The sequence below is a fragment of the Haemorhous mexicanus genome, chromosome 8 (assembly GCF_027477595.1).
Source record: "Haemorhous mexicanus isolate bHaeMex1 chromosome 8, bHaeMex1.pri, whole genome shotgun sequence".
NCBI classification, from domain to species: domain Eukaryota; kingdom Metazoa; phylum Chordata; class Aves; order Passeriformes; family Fringillidae; genus Haemorhous; species Haemorhous mexicanus.
The window spans coordinates 10,374,909-10,397,852 of NC_082348.1; the positions used below are offsets into that span (position 1 = coordinate 10,374,909).

Consider the following 22,944-nt stretch of genomic DNA (forward strand, 5'->3'; position numbering starts at 1 on the left):
ATTGCTGTTCCTGCACAGATCTTCCCTTCCCTCTCCTCTCTCACTAGTCCTTTTGTGTTCCACAGGCTATAAACTGCCTATTTTTCTTTTGCCCCAAGGATATATTTTGCCCCAAGGAATTTACCATCTCCCTCTAGCTTCCTATTAACATCCATTGTAGTCTGCAGGAAACAATGACCTCTACTTTCAAAATTATGTGACATGCATCTGATTCAGCTCTGAGCAATTGGCTGCAAGCTGTATTTGACCTTGAATTTTTTGCTTTGTTTGATGAATATAATTCTATTTCGACTGAAGGAAGATATTTTATTTTCTTGAAACCCTGTCTCATTTTGCCAGCTGTGGTTTAATAAAAGGCATTACCTCTTTCTATAAACCTTCCCTTGCTTGTATAATGTTTGCAAAAGTCCAGTCTTGGGGTGTCATAGGGCTGAAACCCCAATAGCAGAGGTTGTGCAAGACACAGGAACTGCCTGAGGTGGACCACTTAATTCTCCTTGAATTTCTTTTGTGTAACATTCAGTCTTCTCAAGAGACAATGGAGAATTTGGGGCTGGCTGCTGTTTTTCACTACTTATGTTTCTGGATTTGCAGAAATGGAATTTACTTAATGATCGTCCTGTCCAACCTCCCAAGCATCGTGTGCACATTTCTGCTTGATGAGGAGACCTTTGCTAATTGCATGTGTGGCATGCAGTCGCTGGGTCCCTGCTTCCCTTTGCTGACAAGGAAAACAGCACTGGACTGCACACCCCTCTCCTCTGCAGTGACTGTCAGACTTTGCAAACAGAGACCTTTTTTTTTTTTTTTTACTTGCATACATGAATAATGAATGATTTGTTTTTCTAAAATTTGTTACATTTATTGAAATATTGCACTAAAACATAGCTGTTTGAAAATGGAATTCTCATAAGTCATCTTTGCCTTCTGAGCCCTATTGTCTGCAAGAGACACGCACATGAATTTATAAGCCACAAAAATAGTCACACGGAAGCAGAATTTTCTGAGATGGGGAGTGAGGCTTCGGCTGTTATTCTGCACTTGCTCATAAAGGGACTGCACCACGACATGCATGGGAAATAAACCGAGAGATGTTTATTGGAGTGGAGAAGTAACTCCACGATGTGTTTACAATTTCTGCAGGGGAGAAGACATAAAAATTCTTCTGTTGTGGCTGTTCAGAAAGGCAGTTCTGTGTGCCCTGGTGAGAATGTTTGTTGCTGGGAAAGTAATGCTTTCCAGGCTTTTGCTCTTGTAGGGAGCTTCAGCAGGAAATAAGTTACAACTTCTCACTCACACAGCATCACAGAATTGTTAGGGTGGGAAGAGACTCTGGAGATCACCCCCAGTCCAGCCCAGTCCCCTGCCCAGGCAGGGTCACCAGAGCAGGTGACACAGGGACGCGTCTAGGTGGCTTTGGAATGTCTCTAGAGAGGGAAACTCCACGACTGCGCTGGGCAGCCCATTCAAGTGCTCTGCCACCCTCACTGTAAAGACACTTTTCCTCATGTGGAGGTGAAACTTCCTGTGTTAGTTTATGGCCATTGCTCCCTGTCCTGTGGCTAAGCACCACCGAAAAGCCTAGCAGCATCCTCTTGGCACCCGCCTTTAAGATATTTATGTGTATTAATGGAGATCGCCTCTCAGTCTTCTCTCCTCTGAACTCCATTACAAAAGTGATGAAAACCTACGAGATATTCCAGAAATAACCGTACCAACTAACGCCGTTAACGTCTCTAGGGACACGGCACACCTATTGCTCCCTGCAGAGGGGCCTTTTGAACCAGCCCTGAAAACCGAGTGATCAGGCCGCTGATCCCCGGCCGGGTGCACCTCCCTGACCGCCGGTACCGCCGCCGCTCCCGGGCCGGGCGAAGCCGGGCCGGGCCAGCCCCGCCCGCGGTGCGGGGGGCGCGGGCGCTGCCGCGGCTGCGCGGAGCCGTCCCCGCCCGGCGCGCGGGAAGTCCCGCCCCGCGCCCGCCGAGCGCCGGCAGCGGGCGGGGCGCGGGAGCCGCGAGATGGCGGCGGCCGGGAGCGGCGGGAGCCGGGCGGACAACGGCTACGGCGGGCAGCAGGCGCGGCGCAGGAAGGGCCCGGGCGCGCTGGCCACGGGCTACCTTGTTATCTACAACGTGGTGATGACGGCGGGGTAAGGATGGGCAGGGCCGCTCCCGGGGCTCCCTGGCCGGGGCCGCCGTCGGGGCGCGGGGCTGCGCTCGGCCGGGCTGCGGCCGCGGCGGGGTCCGGCGGGGCAGCGAGGGCAGCGAGGGCAGGGCAGGGCAGGGCGGCTGCCCCGCGCCGCAGGGAGCGGCGCCGGGCCGAGAGCAGCGGCCTGTCCCGCCGCCGTGCCCGCGCTCCCGTCCGTCCCGAGCCCATGCGGCTGCACCGCCCGGGGCCGGGCGCGGGGCTGTGCCCCGTGCCCCCCGTGCTGTCGGCGGCCCTGCCTCGCACTTTGGGTAACGCTCAAGCGCACAGCCGAGCCCTCGCTCGCCGCTCCTCGTGCTGGAGAGCGGCTCCTGCGCGTCCTGGCTCAGCTGCCTGCCCGCTGTCCCGGCCTCGCCGTGCTCTGACCGTAACCCATGCTGAGTGCCCGGGGGTGCCCCGAGCCTGTCCCTGGCGGCCCCTGCCGGGCCCCAGAGCTCCTGGCCCGGGTGAGCCCTCAGCGCTGCCCGCCCCGCGGCTCGGCCTGTCTGGCTGCCCCTCCGGAGCGGGCTCTGCACAGCCGCGCGCTGTGGGTGTGGGTTCCCTGGGAGCTGCCGGGCTTTATCATTGACACGTTCATTGCTCCGCAGCCGTTCTCACATCCAGCTTTCTGTAGGTTCCTTGTATCACCATGTCTGTGGTGTATATTCCAGCAGATTTCACTAGAGAGGTGACCCTAAATACAGGGAATTTGTCCACAGCAGTAGTTAAGGCAGAGATCTTGAGCCCTGCAAGACTTCTCCATAAACCCTTCAGCTGCTCTGTAATTTGAGGTTGGAAGCTGCTTTTGGGATATGTGAGCTCCTGGACCAGCTTGTGCTCTGCCCTTGCCCTGCATGGTGTAATGCAGACTGGGGCCTATTGGTGCTTGCTCAGGTGTGTCCTTAGGTACAAAACTAAAAATAGTGACGACTGGGGACTCTCAAGAGAAAGGAGACTTTTTTTTTCTTTTTTTTTTTTAATTGTGGTTGTCACATCTCATTACAATCCAGATAAAAATAAAACTGTCTTTTGAAAGATTGAGGATATTTGGTTGGGAGAAGAAAAGAGCCTTTAAAATGGATCCCAATTGATGGTGTATGCCACTAGATAAACCCAGGTGGGTGAGGAGTTGAGCAAACACAGTAGTGTCATGTTTGGGAGGAAGGTTACTGTAGAATTAATATAGATACAATTCACTTCAGTAAGGCAATTGGACATGAAGACTCTAGTCATTGCTAGTGGCAGCTGATCCTGTTTCAGCTTACAAGATATTTACACTTGTGTGGATCAGAGGTAGGGAAGTTGGCAGAGCTCATTTCTTGTGAGGTGCTTGGTACACCCATTACCCAACAGCTGTGTTGCTGTGAAATGTTACTGAGCTGGTTTATGGCTCCATAGGGTATTTGCAGGGTATTTCACTCAGAGGGCAAGGATAATTACCCACCAGTTTGATTTAAGTAATCTGATGTTTCAGAAATAATTACATGAGTAACACAACACATTGCAGGCAGTCAGGAGAGCTTTTTAGTTTTGTTGTTTTTATTTCTAAGAAATAAAAGCATTTCCCTGCTAATTTTGCTGCTCATATGCATTTCACTTGTGTTTATAAAAGATATAAAAAACCTGAGAGAGAAGCTGTGGTATAAAATGGAAAGTTTTCTTTATGGTCATGAACTTTCTGTCATGGCATGCAAGCTCCTGAGCATGGGAAATTTCTAGTTCTTCAGAAGAACAAATAAAAAAAAATCGAGCTCTGGAAGCTCAGAAATAAATAAAATAAACCTCTATTTAGCTTTCTGTTGTCATATAAATCTTGATCACAGTTTTGCCCATTTTCTTGATTTACATCAAATCTCTTAAAAAATTCCGCTCTTGGGTGGGATGTGATTTATGGTGCTTTAACATGAGCTGGTTTTTTCTGGAGAGGATTGTGATTAAATGATTTCTGAAGTTAAGGGAGTTACCATATGAGTTCTGTGATCATGGTCATATCTCTGTATTGTCTCTCACTTTTATTTCGGGGTAGGTCACCGAGGGCTCCCACTGCTAATTCCTCTTCAAATGGGTGAGGAGTTTGCACATCCCCTGGACGCTGCTGAAATTCCACAATCTACAGGATTGAGTTTAGGAAAAAAGCTCTGTTTGTTTCTTATTGTTGTGAAGCATTTTTAAAGGTAGTTTTTCTGGGGTTGGTTGACAGAAGCTCAGTTGTTCAGATGAAAAGATGGAATATTGATACACAGCTGGTGGCACTGATTATTTACTGACCCCATGCCAGTCAGAGTGCTCGGACTTAGTTTCTCCAACCGCACTGCCTTAGAAAGAGAATTGTGAAAAGAGAAAAACAAAAAGTTCAAGGTGCCCAGGTGTTGAACTGATGCTCTAACAGCACATGGGATTTTTTGGAAGTGGTTTATTTGGTTTGGTTTACAAAAGGCTTATAAACTGAAGCGCATAGCAACATTGTTGTGCAGTAAATAGGTACTAAAAGTAAGTGTTTTAAAACCATAGTTGCCTTAACTATTAACTTTGTTTAAAATAGATCAAGTGACAGTTGAAAAATGTCAGCATAGCTACTGCATTTACTTTGCATTTATCTTGGCTTAGCTAAAGAAAACACAACTTACTCCAAAAATAATAGATCTTATTTCTAGTTTTATGCTGTTAGTGCATGTAGTGTATGGATTCCCACATAAAAAACCATACAGTGGTTTTTGCAAGAGGAAAACAGTACAAAAAGCATGTGTGCCTGTGGATCTGACTGGAGGTGCATGCACTTACTGTTTGATTCATGTTTTGGGTGGTTTTTTTTTTTTTTTAGAAATGGGACAATCATGGTACAACAGGGGATAACCAGGACTGCAGTTGGTTCTCAGCTGTACTTGCTCAGGTTTTATTGCCTATGGTTCAAAGCATTAAGCTGCAGAAATCTCTGCATCTTGCTTCTCTCGTGTTCAGGCAGACTCTTTCCCCATCCCAGTGTGAAGCTGTGTAGTCATGCCTGACCTGACAAGGGGAGCTCATTTCTGGAGGCAGAGATGCAGCATAGAAATTATTTTTCCTAAAAGCTGTGCTTGACCAAAATCACTGAATAGTGCTGGTTGGGGAGATGGGGCATGCTGTTAGAGCTGAGTGTAAATGTTAGATAAGCTGCTTTAAAAGGTGATTATGTTTCTTATTTTTAGTCAAGTGCTGTATCTGACTAGTACTTCTGGGTATAAGTAGCTGGTGGTGGTATAAACAATGAATTTAAAAAGGATTTCACTCAACAGGGTCGATGGTAATGTAATAGCTTTTGAATTTGCAAGGGTTTGCATTAATCAGTGTGCCTCAGAGAGTGTTCTGGGTTATGAGTTTCATTGTCCATGTCTTCAATGAGTGGTGGTTGAGAGTCAAAGTACACTTCTCCTGTTCAGGTGCACTCACTGCAGAGCTCTGCTGTATTCTCTTGCATAAATGTTACAGAACCTCAGTAAACTTTGCATAAGAGAATGCCTTTTATGACCTGTGAGAGAGCCAAAGGAGTTTACCTAAGGACCTGAGCACAAAGCTTGTCTATCAAGTCTGGCCAAATTAAAGTTAAAAAAACCCTGTGTATGCAATATCCATTTTTTCTTATTCTGGGTTAATCAAAGAATGGTAAATGTCCAGTTTGGAGTTTACAGACAGGGTAACAGTAATTTAATGAAGTGTAACTCCAGATGGAGTTCAGTGTATAGGTCAGAGAAATGAGCTGTCATGAGACAGTGGTGCCTTTTGCTGCCCTTCTAAACTTCTTGTCAAGTTCCATTTTCAGCTGATATTCCTTGGTTTCACCTTCTCCTGTTCCATTTTGTCTAGTCCTAGTGGATGGAGAACTATTTAAGAATCACAGAAGCAGGACAGAGATACTAAAAGCTTCAGCACAAACTAGGCTCAGCTTTTAACTTCGTATGGATTCATGCTCTGATCTGTATCAAATGCTTTTTGAAGGATACTAAATGGAATGGAAAGCACAGTCTTGCTGGAGTCAGTGATATCTAGCACAAGGGTGGAGCAGAGCAAAAGGCTGGAGCTCCTCTGGGAGCTGTGGGATTCACCTGACTCTGTTCAGGTGAGAATGGTTTGCAGGCACAGCCAAGAACTGGCATCTTGTGCAACTGGAGAAATTGCTCAATTCAGCAGTTTCTCAACAAACATGGAAGATCAGGAAAAACAGAGAAACTTGACAGGTAAGAAGAGTACAGTGTCAACCTGCTCTGATTTCCTGTTCTGAAGAAGAAGCAGTTGGTGTTACAGGGGAGAATCAGCAATACTGTAGTGCTTACTGGTGTATTGTACACTGAAGTCCAAACACAAAATGAATATCATTTATTCTTTGTAAACAGCAATTACTTGGCAAATGTTTGTCTTTTGATTTCACAAGATGACTTTAACTGAAATAACTTGTCACTTGGTAAAAAGGGAGGGCTTGTTTCTCTCTCCCATTTATCTTCCCCACTCCCCCTGCTTTTCTTTGGTGCATGTCTTCCAGAAGTTAAGGCAGAAATTAATTAGCTTTCTTTCAATTCTGCTAACAGATTTTGTTACAAACACAGACTTGGATGCCAGAGTTATTTATTGTTGAAAAATCTGAACTTTGCTGTGTGTTTCAAACAGTTATTACATTTGGGATAATATGTGCACATACTCTGCAATATCCAAGCTAATGTGGTACTTGTAAGATTCTAATCTGCTGCAAATAAAGGGAATTTCTTCATCATCCCTGTTACAAAACCACAGCTCTACACTTTTTTCTGAAGGGTGAAAACTATTGTGTAGTCAGTGGGCTAGCTACATGTCTCACATTGAGGTGAATTAGCAGAGACACTTAGTGATTTGCACAAGGGGTTTGGAGGAAGATGGAGGTAAAATTGGGTGGCATTCAGAGTAGTTCGGTGTAAGACAGCCAGGCTGAGCCTGTCAGTGAAAAGTTTGGGAGCCCCTGTTAAGGATTCTTCTTGACCAACCAACCCCTTCTCCCCCTGTTGCCAAAAGCAATTGGAAACTGAAGTTCACTCTAGACGCTGTTTTCAAATAGAAAGTGTTTGACCGGGGTTGACCACTCACCTTGGGTTTGTGGCTTGGCATGGACCTGACTGAAGAATTTCTCATGTTGGGGGCAAGCACCAGCTCTGCACAGCTGTGGTAGTTAGTGGAAGCTTCATCAGCCAGGATGAAAAATTTTTAGGTAAACTGAAGGGAAAATCAGCAGGGTTAACAGGTCACATTGTCCACATACAGTTGCAGTTACATGGGCACTACTTACATAGGCTCAGATATATTTGTTGGTTAAAAAGGAAAACTGGGATGGGAATGGGCATGCTGTCTTCAAGGCTTTAGCAGGCTCAGTTTCCTTGAAGTTATTTATCTATAACTATTTCTCATATATATATGCTCCCACCTAAGCTGGATGACCTCTCATAGAGTCTAGGGGTTTACTTTGAACTGAACTGAAATGTTAAAATAAATACCTTCTGAATCTTGTTTATGTCATACTGCTGTAAGTTGGTACTAGGTCTCTGACTAGCTGTCAGGGGTTTTCTGCCTAAACTGAAAAAATGTGATGCCAATCTGCCATGAATACATTCCATTACTAATTAATTAGAGCTCCCTGAAAAATAAATGGAGACATTAGAGATATTGGTACCGTGTTGGTGCTGAAAAATGCTTTTAAAATGCATCATCTTTCACTTTCACATCTTTGTAGAAGATGTAAGTATTTGACATATCCAGTGTTGCAGAGTTAGTGTATTTCAGGACAGTTCTGCCTGTTGCTTTCTCAAGTATTGAAAGAGGGATTAAAGATTTCTTTTTATTTATGCTTTGCTTAATGTCTCCCATTTTCTGTCTTTCAGGTGGCTCGTTATTGCAGTTGGTCTAGTTCGGGCATATCTGGCTAAAGGCAGCTACCACAGCCTTTACTATTCAATAGAAAAGCCCCTGAAATTCTTCCAAACTGGAGCTTTGCTTGAGGTGGGTGCAGTCCTATTCCCTGGCCTTACTAATATTTGCATGAATGGGTTGTATTTCTTACATTTACTTTAATTCTGCTGCACAGCTCACACAAAAGCTGAGTTTTTCCTTTTAGCAAGAAGGAGTTTTACTGTCTGCTTTTAGCTTGGACAGCAGAGCTAAATATTAATCTTAATAATTGAAATGCAAATACTGAATCTTAAGCACTTGTAACAGAACTAAATGTGTGTGAATTGCTTAATCTGAGATGTTAGTGATTTGAATTTTTCCTTTTTGTTCTAGATTCTGCACTGTGCACTTGGTAAGCTTGCAAATTTTCTGTTTACTATTTTTATAGAAGACTGAACTTTTAGCAATATATTAGCAAGAAAAATGTTACAGTCTGTGAATTGCTGAATTTAATTCTTGCAAACTTCCTAATTTTTGTTTGAAATACATTCCAGTTTTTTACTCCCTAATTTGAAAAGTCACAAAACAATTAAACAGTGCTTCAGCTCCTATCTGAATGTTCACTAGTCACTACTTAAAGAGTGAGATGGTGTTGAGGTTCCTAAAGCTGCAACTACAAATTTGCTGTTTTTCATCATTGTCCAGACAGCCACATAATGGAGAGGTTATTGGATTGTAGGTTCATAGTGAGTTCTGGGGGATGTTTTAATAACCAAGTGAGGTGTTGGGAGAACTGGTGCTAGGAATGTGTCAGCAGAGGGCAGTCTGGTTCTGTCACTGCTGAAGTGGTTCTGACCCTCCTGAATCATCCAGCTGCTCTGAAAATGTCTTAAGAAGGCAGTTCATAAACTGTGCACAGATCACCCCAAGAAATGAATGATCATATACACCTCAAATAATTGTAAAGGCTTCTCAGAGTAAACTGTATCATCTATTTGCCTGTGCTGCCAAGGCAGTCCTTCCAATGCTGTTTAATTTTACTAAATCTCAATTACTGTTTTTTACAAGAATAAACCATACTTAAAAAAAAAAAAAAAACTTGTCAAAAATTAATATTAAAATGTGCCATTTAAGGTCTTATTTACCAAGTGGCAAGAAGGAAAAGTTGAATCTTGGTACACTGGAGAGAAGACCTGGCAGATAAAATGCTGGTTTTACCATCCTAAATCCATAATGCTTTGCTGTTTTCTCAGTTGGTTTGAGGTGTGGATCCATTTAGCCCATGTTGCACAATTTAATATTAGAGAGAGCCATTAGGAGAAAGTGGCAACATTTTATGCTGTTTTTATTCTTTTTGCTTTCCCTAACAAAACTGTTTTGCAAAAGACTGGTTTTCTTATAAATGGCTGTGGATTACATTTTTTTTCTGTTAATGGAAGTGTTTGTCAGCTAAATAAAGTGAGGGGGGTTTGCACAGCTGGATGCACTGCTGCTGTCTGCTGTAGTCCTACTGACTGTAGCAGAAGTTCCTATGCAAGGAGAAAAAGGAAATTTGCAGATTCCTTTGCCCCTGCTGAACTAATTGCTCTAACTAGAGCTGTAATTCTCTGTCAGTAGAAAAGCTTATGTGTGACAGATGGCTGTGTGTATCAGCATAACTTTTCTCTCCACATCTTTTCAGTAGAATCTGAAATGTTAGCATCTGTGAGGCAAGTCCTTCAAAATACAAGGATTGATAGGGGAGTGTCTGAGTGAAGCATGGTTGAGAACAGGACTTTGACACATGGTAGAGATTTAAAAAATGCAGAGCTGTACCTGGAAAGGAGGTAACATGTAGCCCAGAGACCAAGACAATGTTATAAAACTGAAGAGAACTCTGTCTATAGGCTTATCCTTTTCCCTCTCAAAGAAGCCAAGCAAAGAAATTAAAATAATTCAACTGAAACTTGCTTTTGACTTTTCTTACTCTCTCTTCCTATTTCATTTTTCTCTTTGGTCCCTACATATTTCTGAGGCTGTTGTGTTGCTTGTGGTTTGCATTAGCTTTATGAGCACTTTTTACTGTATCTTAGGAGCTACACCTGCTCTTTTATCATTTTGCTGTTAGAAGAAAATAAAACTTTGGGATGCAAAGTTTAGAAATTTTGTGTAATCCTCCAGTCTAAAACTATTCCTGCTCTGACAGACCTGGCTGTGTAGGGTCCTTTTACTGGCAGGTCAGTTGGCACCTCAGAACTTGCTGCAAGAACCAGTGATATCTGCTTCCTTGAGAAAATCTTCAAGTTGCTTTTGTACCTGCCAGTGCATCAGCTGTTGCCTGGGGTTTGTTTGTTGTGGGGTTGGTTGTTTTGGTTGCTTGGCTGGTTTGGGGTTTCTTCTGTGTTGTATTTCAAGGAAGAAACTACAAACTTTTCATCTATCAAAATATGGGCTAGATCAGTGTTTCAGAAAAATTCTTAAGATTTTTGATGGCTGGGTTTTTTTGGGATATGCAGTGCAAAACATATTTATTGTCTTTACTTTTTAAATCACAGTAATGAAGAGTATCTTGGATATTTTAATCAAACAGGATTATTTGAAAGACTAACACCAGAAGGTGTTTGATTGAAATTATCTGATTGAGCTGTTCTGTTTATTGAGGAATGTGCTGTGATTGCAACAAGATCAATTACATTTGTTTGCATTTTGATGCAGAAAGCCTTGTCAGGGGATTGCACTGCATTATACTGTATAAACACACTGAAGGACTGACTTCAGATTTTCAAATTTAAAAAAAATTAAATGCTTTCCTTCCAGAAATTTAAAATGACTGGACTTTGGTTTAGCTGTATTTTATTTCTCCACCTCTACCTCCTACCTTGTTAATCAGGCACATTTGCTAATTGCAAAATATCTTCCAGGCATTGTTCCCTCTTCTGTTGTTCTGACTGCTTTTCAAGTGATGTCGAGGGTTTTCCTGACATGGGCAGTAACACATAGTGTAAAAGAGGTAAGTCAAGCTACAGATTGATAGAAAAATTATTGATCCATGCTGAAAAGTGTTGATTGCTGTCTGATTGTCCTTAAAATGTCTTCTGTTTATATCCCACCCTGGGAAATTGTTCATATGAATTTCTGTGGATCAAAAGAAATAAAAATAGATCTGATGTCATCTTTTGTTGACAGTCAAACAGAGTGAGGTCTGATTCTGTCCCTGTAAGACATCTAGCTCCTGGATAGATTCTGCAGTCCTTGCTGACAGTTAAACAGCTTCCAGTGTGTAAAACAGAGCACAGCATTTGGTGCAGCCTTCTAGTGTTCATCTCACTAGTGCCATCATTAAAAACAAAATCTAAGTGCCCTCCTGCATATGTAGTTCACTTCCTGTGGCATCTGAAACTCCCTCTCAATTGTTTGTGCACAGCACTGCCTCCATGCTCTCCATTGTCACTTGCCAGGATAATTCTCTGTCCTTCATTCAATTCTCTTATTTTCAAGTATAGGTAAATTTTGGGGGCTGAGTGGTTTTTCTCACTGCTCACCACACCCAATAGTGCTGTACTTTATACAGATCTCTTTAGAATCTTTTGGAAGCTGTGTTTTTTGAAGATTATTCCTGACAGCTGTTTTAAAATCTAGACATGCTTTAATTGGTACAGGTTATGGTGACTGACTCCTGTCATCTGAATCCTTGTAGTAGCCCAAATGTGCTGCATCTCTGCTGTAACTTCAGCCAACTAATCTTACTGGTTTTCTTCTCATGAAAAAAAGAAATTAGTCTTGATACCAGTGTCAGCATGGGTGCCTGAAACAAGTGACAGTCAATTTTTGCACAAGATTATTTGTGACTTGAATGGAAAATGCCTTATGGAACTTGTCTTATTACAAAGTCTTGAGGGAAGCTGCTTTCTCTTCCTTCCTCCAAACCTGCTGTCAGAGCATCCATGCACATGTAGAGTAACAAAAGTCACTGTAGTTCCTAGCAGTGATCAGTCCTTTCTGGTATTGTGATGCTCGTTCATGTGAAGCTTTAGTTTCATGCTACTTAAAGTGTAGGAATGTTATTTTTCTCAATAAAAGTAAAACCTATTTTCTAATGGAGTTCCCTGTTGGTGCAAATTAATGTACTCTGGTCTCTGTTAATTCACCAGAAATAAGTACTAGGTTTTGAACAAAACAAAACAAAAAAACTCAAAACAAACAAACAAAAAAACAAAAACAAAAAACCCCAAAAAACCCAAAAACAAACAGAAAAAACCCAACCAAACAAAAAAAAAGCGCCATAATCTCAAGATGTTAGATTTTATATATAAATATAAAATACTTTAAAATAAATACTCTTGGAGTTTTGCTTGTTATCTGTATGATTTTGGGATATCTGGTGCTTCCTAAAAAACAATGATAATCTGTTTTTATGAATAGTCTCCTGATTTTGAAGTAACCCAAATATTAAAGGTTAGATTGGAAGGATTAGAATTATTCCATGTGTTGTCTGTTAGACATCAAAGAAAAATGTGTAATGTGATTGTGGGTTAGGTTTTTTTTGATGCTTATGCCCACATTCTCACCAGAGAAAATTGATCAAATGGGAGCAATGAGTGTAGCCAAATATTTGACTTTTAGCAAAGATTCCTTCAACAATATTCCATGCAGATTTTTTTCCCCCACACTTGTGTGGTCTTCTGGTTAAACTCTTGCAAGAGACTGCATTATGTGTTACTTTTTTAATGTCTTAGGAAGTGGGTATAAGAATGGCTTGGATGAGGAACCCTGTGATGAGTTTCTGACCTCTGACTTAGAGAAATAAATCAAATAAGAGGCTGTGTTCTGACCCCTCCCCTTGCCCCAACCAGGGAGCCTGCAGGCTCACCTGGGGAGATTTTTGCAAGTGTCACAAGTGTTCTACTTTCTCTAAAGGGCTGTCTGCACAAGTGAGCTCCATGGTGAAGGCCAGGATTAAATTCTCACAGCTTTATGGAACTTGTAAGCGATGCAGTTGCATGATGAGGTTCTTGCAAAGTAAACTGCAGTTTTCCTCTTTAACTTTTTGAATGAGACTTGTTCAGTATCTTGCTTTTCCAGACTGTTTTCATATATAATACAGCTAAAAGAAGAAATATGTATTGCATCCCTCCTTCTGTCAGGATACACTTCTAGAAATGTGATGTGATTTGAAGCATGCTTCTAGCGACTAACATGTTTGTGCTTTTTGTGGACTTCAGTGCTGGTGTGTTATTAAACTCAATCTGAAGTTATTCACAATAAATGTTAAAGCATGGCAAATGTTAAAGCACTGCACACTGAGATTCTCCTCACCTGCACTGTAGGGGCAGTTGTTGGTGTTGTGGAGGAGGGCCTGGCACGTCATCAGTGCTGGCCATTATGTCAGAAAGGAGCCAGTTCAGTGAATTTTACTGTTTCCCCTGCAAAGGAGGGCAGAGAACAAACAGCCTGGTGTAAAGAGCTGGGAGAATGCAGGTATAGGAGAACAGAAAGTGCCCTTCAGCTCAAAAGATGTCTTTTGGAATTTGTGTGAGCAGTGAGATCATCTGGTGACATCATGGCAGGCCTTCATGGAGTTCCATTCTGATAGATAATTCTGCACCCAGTTCTGATGGGTAATTTAAAAATGGTGTCAGCAGGCATTTATTGCTTATCCCATTGGGCTCAGTTACTGATGGGTTGCAAATTAGTGTAATATATATTTAGAGGAACTTTGGTAGAACATGCAGGCAAGAGATGCTGTGAAAACGTTTAAAGCATGTAGAATTGGTAATTGGGACTCTAGTATCTGCAGTTGGGAATTGATATCTTCAATCAGTAGTAAAGCATACTTACTTAAAAGAGGGAAGAACATCTTAACTTATGATATTTAGGACTAAGTTGTAGTAAAAAGTCCATGATGGAAGGGTCAGAAGTCTGAATGGCTGAGTACAGTTGAAAAACCTGACTCATCATTGCTTTACATCTATGTAAAATTAAAGCAATACCATACAACACAATAGTCTGTCAGGCCCCTTGTGCCTACTGTGAAGTTTCCTTTTTTTTCCCCAGAATTTTATGTTTTATTTTTTAATTACTGCACCAGAGAACCAGCTCTTTGGAGATAAACATGCTGTTCCAATATTTTCCATCATTACACTTGCATAGTGCTGCTGGTTTTGCTCTTCTGCATTGGATTGCTTAATTATGTGTTTAGCTGAAATTTCTGCAAATTTGTCAAACTGTTACTCTTAATGTAGAGAAATTTCCCTTTCCAATCTTAAGGAGAACATTAAAAACCTCTCAGGCTTTAGTTTGTCAACTCCCAGTTCTCATCTTTGCATCTTAAAAGACAGTGGTTTCTTTTATATTTTAGCAAACATTGTTTGCTATTCACAGTATTTAAGAGAAGCTGAAATAAATTCAGGACCCTCCTTGATGATATGTTGGCTTGAAGCACTTGCCAAAAAATTATGCCTGTTGTTTGATTGACCCCTATTAAGAGAGTTGGATAAATAAGGTGTAAATAAAGTTTTGACTTGTGTCTAAGACTTCCTTGAAAGGCTGGCATGAAAAAAAGTAGTGGAAGAAGAATTGAATTCTCAGGGAGCATTGGCCTTAGTGGTTCATTAATGGTCTGCTGTGTATTTGCTCTGTCTTCAGCTTGGAGGAGCAATGATGCAAATGCAGCATTAGCAGTGGCTAAAAGAGTAAGACTCCTGAAATTTTTTTTTTTCCCATAGATAGGAACACAAGCTATGAAGGCACAATCAGTGATTCCTTAACTGACCTAACAGGATTATGTGTTTCATAATGGTGTGAACTTTTAATAACTTATAATACAAAGGAGAGGGGGAGACCAGACCTTGGAGGCAGTGTTAGAGATGTCATGTGTTAGAACTGGACTGTAACTGCTGTAATTTTCTACTTCCATGTGTATGATTCACTGTTGGTGTCCCAGTTTCTTGTCCTTGCTCATATCCTGGATGCTACTTCAAGCTGCCAACTCTTGGGTTTTGATTTTTCCCGTTTCCATAGCTAGGGAAAGAAGTGGGATTTAAAGCACAGGTTGAAGCCTGGGACTCACAGGTTTAGGTGAACTCATCACAAAGCTGCTACTCCTGATTTGGCCAGAAGATGCAGCTCTGGAGTGCTTGTCAAGCATGTTCCTCTGGAGCAACAGCATCTGTTCACTTTTCCCTGTTGAGAACTAAGAACTTATAAAGCAGACCTCAAACAGGATTAGGATCCTGCAGCAATGTCTAAAAATAGATTTGGTCTCTTCTCTGAAAATCTTCAAATAATTTTTGAATTTTGCTCTTTTATGATGATGTAAGGGAGATTAATATATAAACAAATTATCAGAATGTGGGAAAAGAATAAGGGTTTTTTGCTGCAAAATGCAGTGAAAGTGACCTGAAATGTTACACACTGCAAAATACAGATTTACAGCACAATACAGATTACCAACAGCTCTGCATTCCAGGATAGCTCAAGTTTTCTGTACACATTTTTCTGGGTTTTGCAGTCTGTAACAAAGTTTTTTCTGGGTAATTCCCTTGGAAAAAAAAAAATCCCTTTTTTTTACCTAAAAGTATATGATCAGTCCCCTCCTATTAAGAAAATTCTGATTGTCCATATAGAGAGATATATATATGTATTCTTGACCCTTTTTTTTTATCTGTTGGTTTGTACTTTGTCCAAGATGAATAGAGTGCACCACCCACATCTCCTGATTTCCTCTTCCCTTTTTTCAAGAGTTGGAGGAAAAGAGAAAATATGGGCCCATGTGGTTGAGCTCTTTTCATTCCCACTGTCCACTGAATTTGGGCTTAGGGTGCTCATACAGCTGGGAATTCTGTTCAAGGGGAGAGGGAGAAGGCTGAATTAAAATCCTGTCTGCTCCCTCAGGAGTTTGTACTGTGGGTATGTGACCCCACATATACTTGAGATCTATCAGGAACTTGAACCTCATAATGATGCTCCATAATCTAATAAATATAACTCTTCATTTTAAAGTACATGCTTTTGAGGATTGACCTTATAAATGTCACAGATAAAAGGCAGTTTATTATAGAATGTTTTGAGCTTAAAGGGACCCACAAGGATCACTGAGTCCAGCTCCTAAATGATCCCATCCAGGGATCAAGCCCACAACCTTGGCATTATTAGCACCATGCTCAGACCAGCTGAGCTGATCTCAGGGTTGAAATGTGGAGGGAGTTACAGCTGCTTCACTGATGTGTGAGTGACATGAAAGCTCCAAGAGATGTAAAGCAGTGAAATGTGATGCTGCCTTGAGTGTAACATTAGAGGAACTGTGCTAGTTACAGTAAGCACAAAATGGAGCAAGGAACAGTGAATCAGGTACCTGTCAAGCTTACCTGAGGTGAGACAATCTGACCATGGTTCTTCTCTCCTCCCAGCCTGAGATCTGGTGTTAGCTGTTCTGCTGCTGCTGCTCAAAAGTAGGGCCCAGTTTCTGACCAGAAAAAGAAAAACAGTCCTTCTGCTCAGAGGCACCATGAACTAGTATCAGAATATTAAGTGTAAACCAAGTATCAGGTGTTAGATCATTCTTTCTGCACTAGGAGACAGTCACAGGACTGAAATAGAAGCTGGTACTCTATAGGAATGGGAAGAGTTAAGAACTATACTCAGCATTTCAGGGATTTCTTGTACCAATTTACTTTGCACAGAATATGAGATCTGAAGTTACCCAATCATGAAGCAGAGCTATTCTTAAGCAACTAGAAAAATACAGAACATGGTAAGAAGGGTTTTTTACTGTTACTAATGTTGCTTTTAAGCTCATTCTTGGAGTCTGTTCTCTAAAATGATGCAGTAAAGTAACCCACAGGAATTGATTTCTGTGAGGTTTTCTTGGGTCTGGTGAGTAACTGGCAATGCTCAAGCTCATACGAAGCCTTTTTTCCATCCTCACAGGTACAAAGTGAAGACAGTGTCCTCTTGTTTGTAGTGGCCTGGACAATCACCGAGATAATCCGTTACTCTTTTTACACCTTTAGCTTGTTAAACCATCTCCCTTATCTCATCAAATGGGCCAGGTCGGTAGCATCATAAAAGTTACAGCCTTACAGCACTGATCTGACAGGGATATTTATCTTGTAAAGTAGCTGCAGTGCAAAAAATTAGATTCTGCATTCAGGTAATTGCCCTGTTTGTGAACGTGACTGCCGAGCTTCTTTCCAGCAGATTTTCAGGTTACAAAAGTCTATTGCATTGCAAGCTGAAAGAGTCATTTGTCTGAACTCATTCTCAAAATAATTGTCAGAAACTGATATGTAACAGTAGGGGAGGACAGTAAGTAAACTGACATTTAGCAGTAATTCTTGAATGCAGTGGTTGTTATTGAAATAATATTTAAGCTCATTGATTAACATCAACTATATTTGGCCCCATTATAAGTAGTAAAATGACTTCTACCAAAGAGTTCAGAAATCAAATTAATAAGGTGTGTATGTGTGGAGAATAGTTTTAAAGATAATTTGTAGATTGGCAGATAAAATCTTAAAATATTTCCACATGATCGCTGATTGGAATACTTACCTTGCAATAATGTTCATACCTTGCCATGCTCTAATCAAATAAGATCTAAGAAAAATAAATACTGAGTGGAGAATTCAAAATTTGAATATCTGTAATATCATTTAACAAATATTTTGTCAGTTTGTCATAACTTGTAATTCTTTCTGTGTTTCATTCTAGGTACACTTTGTTTATAGTATTGTATCCAATGGGAGTCTCAGGTGAATTACTCACAATATATGCTGCATTACCCTTCGTCAGGCAGTCTGGCTTGTATTCCATTAGTTTACCTAACAAGTACAATTTTTCATTTGACTACTATACATTCCTGATCCTGGTCATGATCTCTTACATTCCAAGTAAGTATGAGTTTTTTTGGTTTCTTAGTATTAACAGCTGTACTGGGAAAAGCAAACCATTGTGGGATTAGCAGACACAGAACTAACCAATTTAGCCTGCTGATGACCTTGTTTAATTTTTGCATAGCTCACAAAGGTTTCTCATGGAAATTTCAGCTTTTGCTGTTTGTATATGTATGTTTTCCACCCCCTTCTTCGTTGTTTTGCAAACATACTGTTTATCATAGTTTTAGAAATAAAAGGAGAAAAAGCTCTGGACAGAGAGAGATCAAAGAGGCACTGATGTGTATAAAATGCCTTAGAGTCTTAAAAAGTGACACTAGAATTACAAAAAAATCAAACAGATCTGGAAATTTCTCTTGAAGGACTTTTTCTGCCCTGCAGTCTGTTTTCTTTGTATTGTGTGCATGCAGTTATGGCAGCTTTTGTCATCTGCTTCCACGTTTGGAGTTAAATAAGGCATTTCTCATTTTATTAAAAGTGTGATTTTGCTAGCAGAAAAATTAATAGTACCTGAAGCCTAAGAACAATATCAGTTCATCTCTTCAGAGTGTAAAAGGCAATAGATAAGCAAAAAGTGGATAAGCACATCCTCTAATAGAGAATTGGTGACAGTGACCATGTGACTGACTGTGCATCTTGCAGGCCTCTCTTGACACTTTATTGACTTGAGTGTGTTTTCTCCTCAGTCTTCCCTCAGCTCTATTTCCACATGCTGCATCAGAGGCGAAAGGTACTCTCCCACACTGAAGAACATAAGAAGGCAGAGTAATTCCAACTCTTTTTCAGAACTTTTCAAACATCAAAATGCTGCAGTTTTTCAATACCCAGCACATTTGTAAAGAGTATACCAAGATAAGTCAGAGGTAAAAGATCAGTAATTTAGCAAGAATAACTAATAAATCTGATTTCAGTGAAATTCCAGGATGTCAAACATTGAAATAATTTCAGCTTGCAGTGCTTCAGAAAACTTAAACTTTATATGGCTTGGCAGTTAACCTTTTCCTTAAATGATGTGCTAAATGGTTTTCATTTATTACTAAATGCCTGAAGGTTGCAGTATGAGTGATGAAGTTGTACCCACTAAATGCCTGAATTGGCATTATATTACTGATACCTCCTTTTTTTAAGTGCTTGACTGCATGCCAGAAACTGTATGTATTGCTGTGAAAGCAAACAATATGCTCTGGAATACTTCAGGATAATGTCAGAGACTTCAGTAGAGAATGTAATCTGAGCAAAGTATTTGAATTTAGAAAGGTAGGTTGTGTATTTAAAGGTGATGGGAACAAGAACAAGAAACCAATTACGGAAAATGAGGGGAATGTGGTTCTTTAGGAATTTAACCAGTACAGTGTCTGACCAGAGTGTGCTCTCAGAAGATCTTGTTTAAGCTGATCACTCAAATGCCAATATTAATTCAGAGGCTGTAATTCTTATCCAAAACATGAAAACTACCCCAAGTACTGCATCCCTGAATATTTTTTACATATTAAAAAAAAATAATACTAACTGTAATACTGTGGTGGTGTCAGTAATGAATCTAAACAATATAAGGAGGTAATTCACCCAGAAACAGGTGCAGTTCTCCCTTTTTTACCATAAATTACCATCTCTCTCATTACCACCAGTCATTGTGATACTCATCTTTCAGTGCTGAGGTCTGCTTGGTCTACTGTGTTTGGGGGCCTTGTTCTTTAGCCTGACTTTTCTCAGGTGACTGAGGTCATCACTCTGGCACATCCAAGAAGGCAGTTCCAGGCACTCAGCTTGGAAGTGTTGCAAAGTCATAATCTGCTCCTTGCAGAGCAAATTCTCCTGTGTAACATGCTGCCTTTGCATGTAGGACAAGCCACCCTTATCTGTTCTTTGGAAAGAGTGGAAGATCACAAGAAGTTATATTTCCCTACCTGCTTTCTCTGGGCTTTACCTTTCCTTGGGAAGGTAAAAGGAAAATGAAAGAGCTGAGAAAGGCTTGTGGTGAGGCAGAAAGCATTAGTGCTGTGTGAAGGGTGCCCCAAGCCTAGAAAAAACTTCAGATTGGGAGTAACTGGGTGGGGAATGAAGGGAACAAAAGGGGAAGGGAAATTAAGCAGAGACAAAAGGAAATGTAGGTTATGGCTTTGCTCTGTTAGGAATTGATGGCCAAATAGTCCTGTCTGCATCCAGTCAGTCACTAGACAAGACCATGTGGGCCTCTCTGACTTCCCTCTGGTCATGATTCAGTGCAGAGATGAGGTGTGACCACTCCCATGCTGCCTGCAGTGCTGCCTCGTGCTGTGCCTGCCAGCACCTCCCCTGGACATGGCCTGGTTGTGTTTGACACATCCCAGCTCTTCCTTGACACAGCTGGGAAGCACTGGGGACACAGGTTCTGTGTCCTAGCAGTTGGGAAGAGCTGGATTTACAGTTATCATATACAGTTATTATATACAGTTATTCAGATTTATGCTTGTCAGAGCAATATTAAAAAAAAAAACTTGTTATTTTTCAGTAATTTTCTTTGGCTCCGTCAAAAGGACTGAATTTTCCTAGCTCTCACTGTATAGAGCCTTTCCTCTTCAACACAAACAGGATTATTATAAGCAGAGGAAGGACAAGAGAAAATAAAAATCTTTGATTCTATTTTCAACATCTTGGAGCCAATTATTGACTGGATTATAAAACACAGGAGGTTTTAGCAAGTTGGGTGTTGGTCTTTTCTCCCAAGTTACCAGCAATAGGACTAGAGCATACTGTCTCTTGTTGTGCCAAGGAAGGTCTAGATGGGATATTAGCGAGAATTTCTTCATGGAAAGGATTGTCTAGCATTGGAACAAGCTCCCCAGGGAGCTTAGAGTCACCATCCTTGAAGGTATTTAAAATACCTGAAGATTGGTGCATAGACATGGTTTACTGGGGTTTTGCAGTGTTAGGATGATGGCTGGACTCAGAGGTCTTTTCCAACCCAAACAATTCTGTGATTCTGTTACTATGGCCATATGCAACCTCAGAATGGTTTTGGATTCAAAGATGCAACAATTCCATTAATTTCTGTATTAGGTTATGTGCTTTGTTGTAGTGATCTGAGAAATGTTACATTATTCTGAAGTTGTTGTTTGACAGTGTGAACTTCCACCTCTGAACAAAAATCTCCTTTTGCTCATACTTGCTATTAAAGAAGTTAATGTCAATATTTCTGAAGGATGTCCTCTAAAAGATCTGATTTCCTGATGTACTTAGGTTACTGGATATTGTCAATGCTCAGCTCTGAACTTTTCTTAATTTGATTTCTGTACCCAAGTAAAAGATTTGGTTTCAAATTTGTTGGTCCAGTTTGGAGATAAAAAATGACTGTGTAATATTCCTGCATGAAACAAACTCCTGGCTCTGTTGATGAGAAAGATACAGTACAGATCTACAACAGATAGCACTGGCACCATGGAAAAGCAGAGCAAGCTGCCAGTAGGGAGAAAGCTTCTACAACCAGCACCTTTGCTGAATAGGCTTTAATATGGAATATTTACTTTAATTGAAAGTATCAATTTATGACGAAAAAGCAAATAAACTGTGGCCTTTTAAAAGAAAATGGAGTTACTTTTCCTTTCAAAAGAAAAAGTAGTTGCTTTATCAGTAAGAATTCTTACCAGCTAAGCTGATTTATAAATTATATTCTGAAATCTGAATGTGCAGTTCCTACGTACAAAAATTCAGTGCTTTATGTTGCAGTGCTTTTTCAAGTTTATCTTCCATGGAAATCACTGGAAGGTGATCTTGAGAGAGAACTATAGTGTGATGCCCTGTTTGGGTTGCTCCCTAAAACTGATTTTGCTAACAGATGTGGGGTTTCTGCTCCTCATAAAAGAAGACGTTTCCCCTCATCTGTCACTGAAATTTGGTTTCTGTGAGCTCTGTAACAGAAGCTTTGATTGGTATGTGTCACAAATGCAGAGGGGTTTATTTTCCCCACAGACTGTTTACTTGGCTTGCATGTTCTCTCTCAGCCTCTCCAAACCAGCAGGCCCCCCCTGCTTTGGTGCTCTCTGTTGTGTGCACTGGTTCAGTTGACAGCACTTTTTGTTCTACCATGCCAGCTCTGAGTTAGTCACTACCCTCCAAAAGACCAAGGTTTTCACCAGAGTGTAGTTTACAACTGGAATTGTAGAAATGTTCATATTTGTAAATTACAGTAAGAATGCAGGTTACAGTGCAGGTTAATTGTAATTTTTCACAATGTGATGTTTTTATCAGAGGGTTTTTTCCTTATCATTATGAAGGTTGGCATTTGTGTGGACCAATCTGCAGTGTCATTTTAAAACTTATCTTTCAGCTCAAAATTTTCATGAGTATACATCAATTAATATATTTTGATGTATATGTCAGTGAAACTTGGGTGAAAACTATATACAGTCATTTTTGTATTTTTTTCTATGTTGTGAAGAATAAAATTGTAATTTTATAAGTCTGATTCACTAAGATTATTATAAGTTAAATGTATTTTTTGTATATTTAGGAATCTGGTATTACCTGGAGCTCTGAAAGACTTAAGCATAGATTTTTTATGCATGGTTGAAAGATATTTCAACTTGATAAAGCAGTGAAATGGTTTGTATGCTAAAATACTAGTCCGTGTTGTTGCCTTGTGCAGTTGATTCTGTGCTCTCTGCCTGGATTTGGCCTACTGAACAGTGATACTAATTGCTATAATCCAAATAAAATAATTCTGAACAAAATATGTTGTATTGTTACTGTTTAAGGAACAAAAGCAGATACTTTGCAAGTGTGAGTCAGAGCTGTATTTTTATTCATCTGTATACAATGTGTACCTTTTAATTTACAAGGTTTTTTTAGCATAGGTAACTGTGGAGTTCAGACAAAAGAAATAAGAAACTTCATACTGTTATTAGTGCTCTGCTTTCCACATCCAAAAGAAGTGCTCATGACAACACCTTGAACTGACTATGTCAACACTCAGAACTCCCTGAAGGATCCTCAATTGAGTGTGAGCTCTTTGTTCTCCTGCTGTTAT

General features: G+C 40.6%; 1 protein-coding gene across 2 annotated transcripts; it reads left to right on the forward strand.

The window, feature by feature from the left end:
• The first annotated feature begins 1,985 nt into the window (after positions 1 to 1,985).
• HACD2 (3-hydroxyacyl-CoA dehydratase 2) lies at positions 1,986 to 22,648 on the forward strand. Of its 2 annotated transcripts, XM_059852711.1 has the most exons (7): positions 1,986 to 2,149; positions 8,061 to 8,178; positions 8,461 to 8,479; positions 10,968 to 11,056; positions 16,975 to 17,096; positions 17,758 to 17,936; positions 18,626 to 22,648. In XM_059852711.1, the coding sequence occupies exons 1-7, from the start codon at positions 2,019 to 2,021 to the stop codon at positions 18,706 to 18,708; spliced, it is 741 nt and encodes a 246-aa protein (XP_059708694.1). In that variant the 5' UTR covers positions 1,986 to 2,018; the 3' UTR covers positions 18,709 to 22,648. The 2 variants fall into 2 exon arrangements, with proteins under 2 accessions (XP_059708694.1, XP_059708695.1); XM_059852712.1 differs by lacking the exons at positions 1,986 to 2,149; positions 8,461 to 8,479.
• The last annotated feature ends 296 nt before the right edge of the window (positions 22,649 to 22,944 follow it).

What these genes read in the sequence shown, in the direction of transcription:
- HACD2 (XM_059852711.1), top strand. Translation starts at nt 2,019, where the DNA reads ATGGCGGCGGCCGGGAGCGGCGGGAGCCGGGCGGACAACGGCTACGGC. An exon ending in AACGTGGTGATGACGGCGGG is followed by an intron (nt 2,150 to 8,060) that starts GTAAGGATGGGC and finishes TCTGTCTTTCAG; the next exon opens with GTGGCTCGTTATTGCAGTTG. An exon ending in TAACACATAGTGTAAAAGAG is followed by an intron (nt 11,057 to 16,974) that starts GTAAGTCAAGCT and finishes CCATCCTCACAG; the next exon opens with GTACAAAGTGAAGACAGTGT.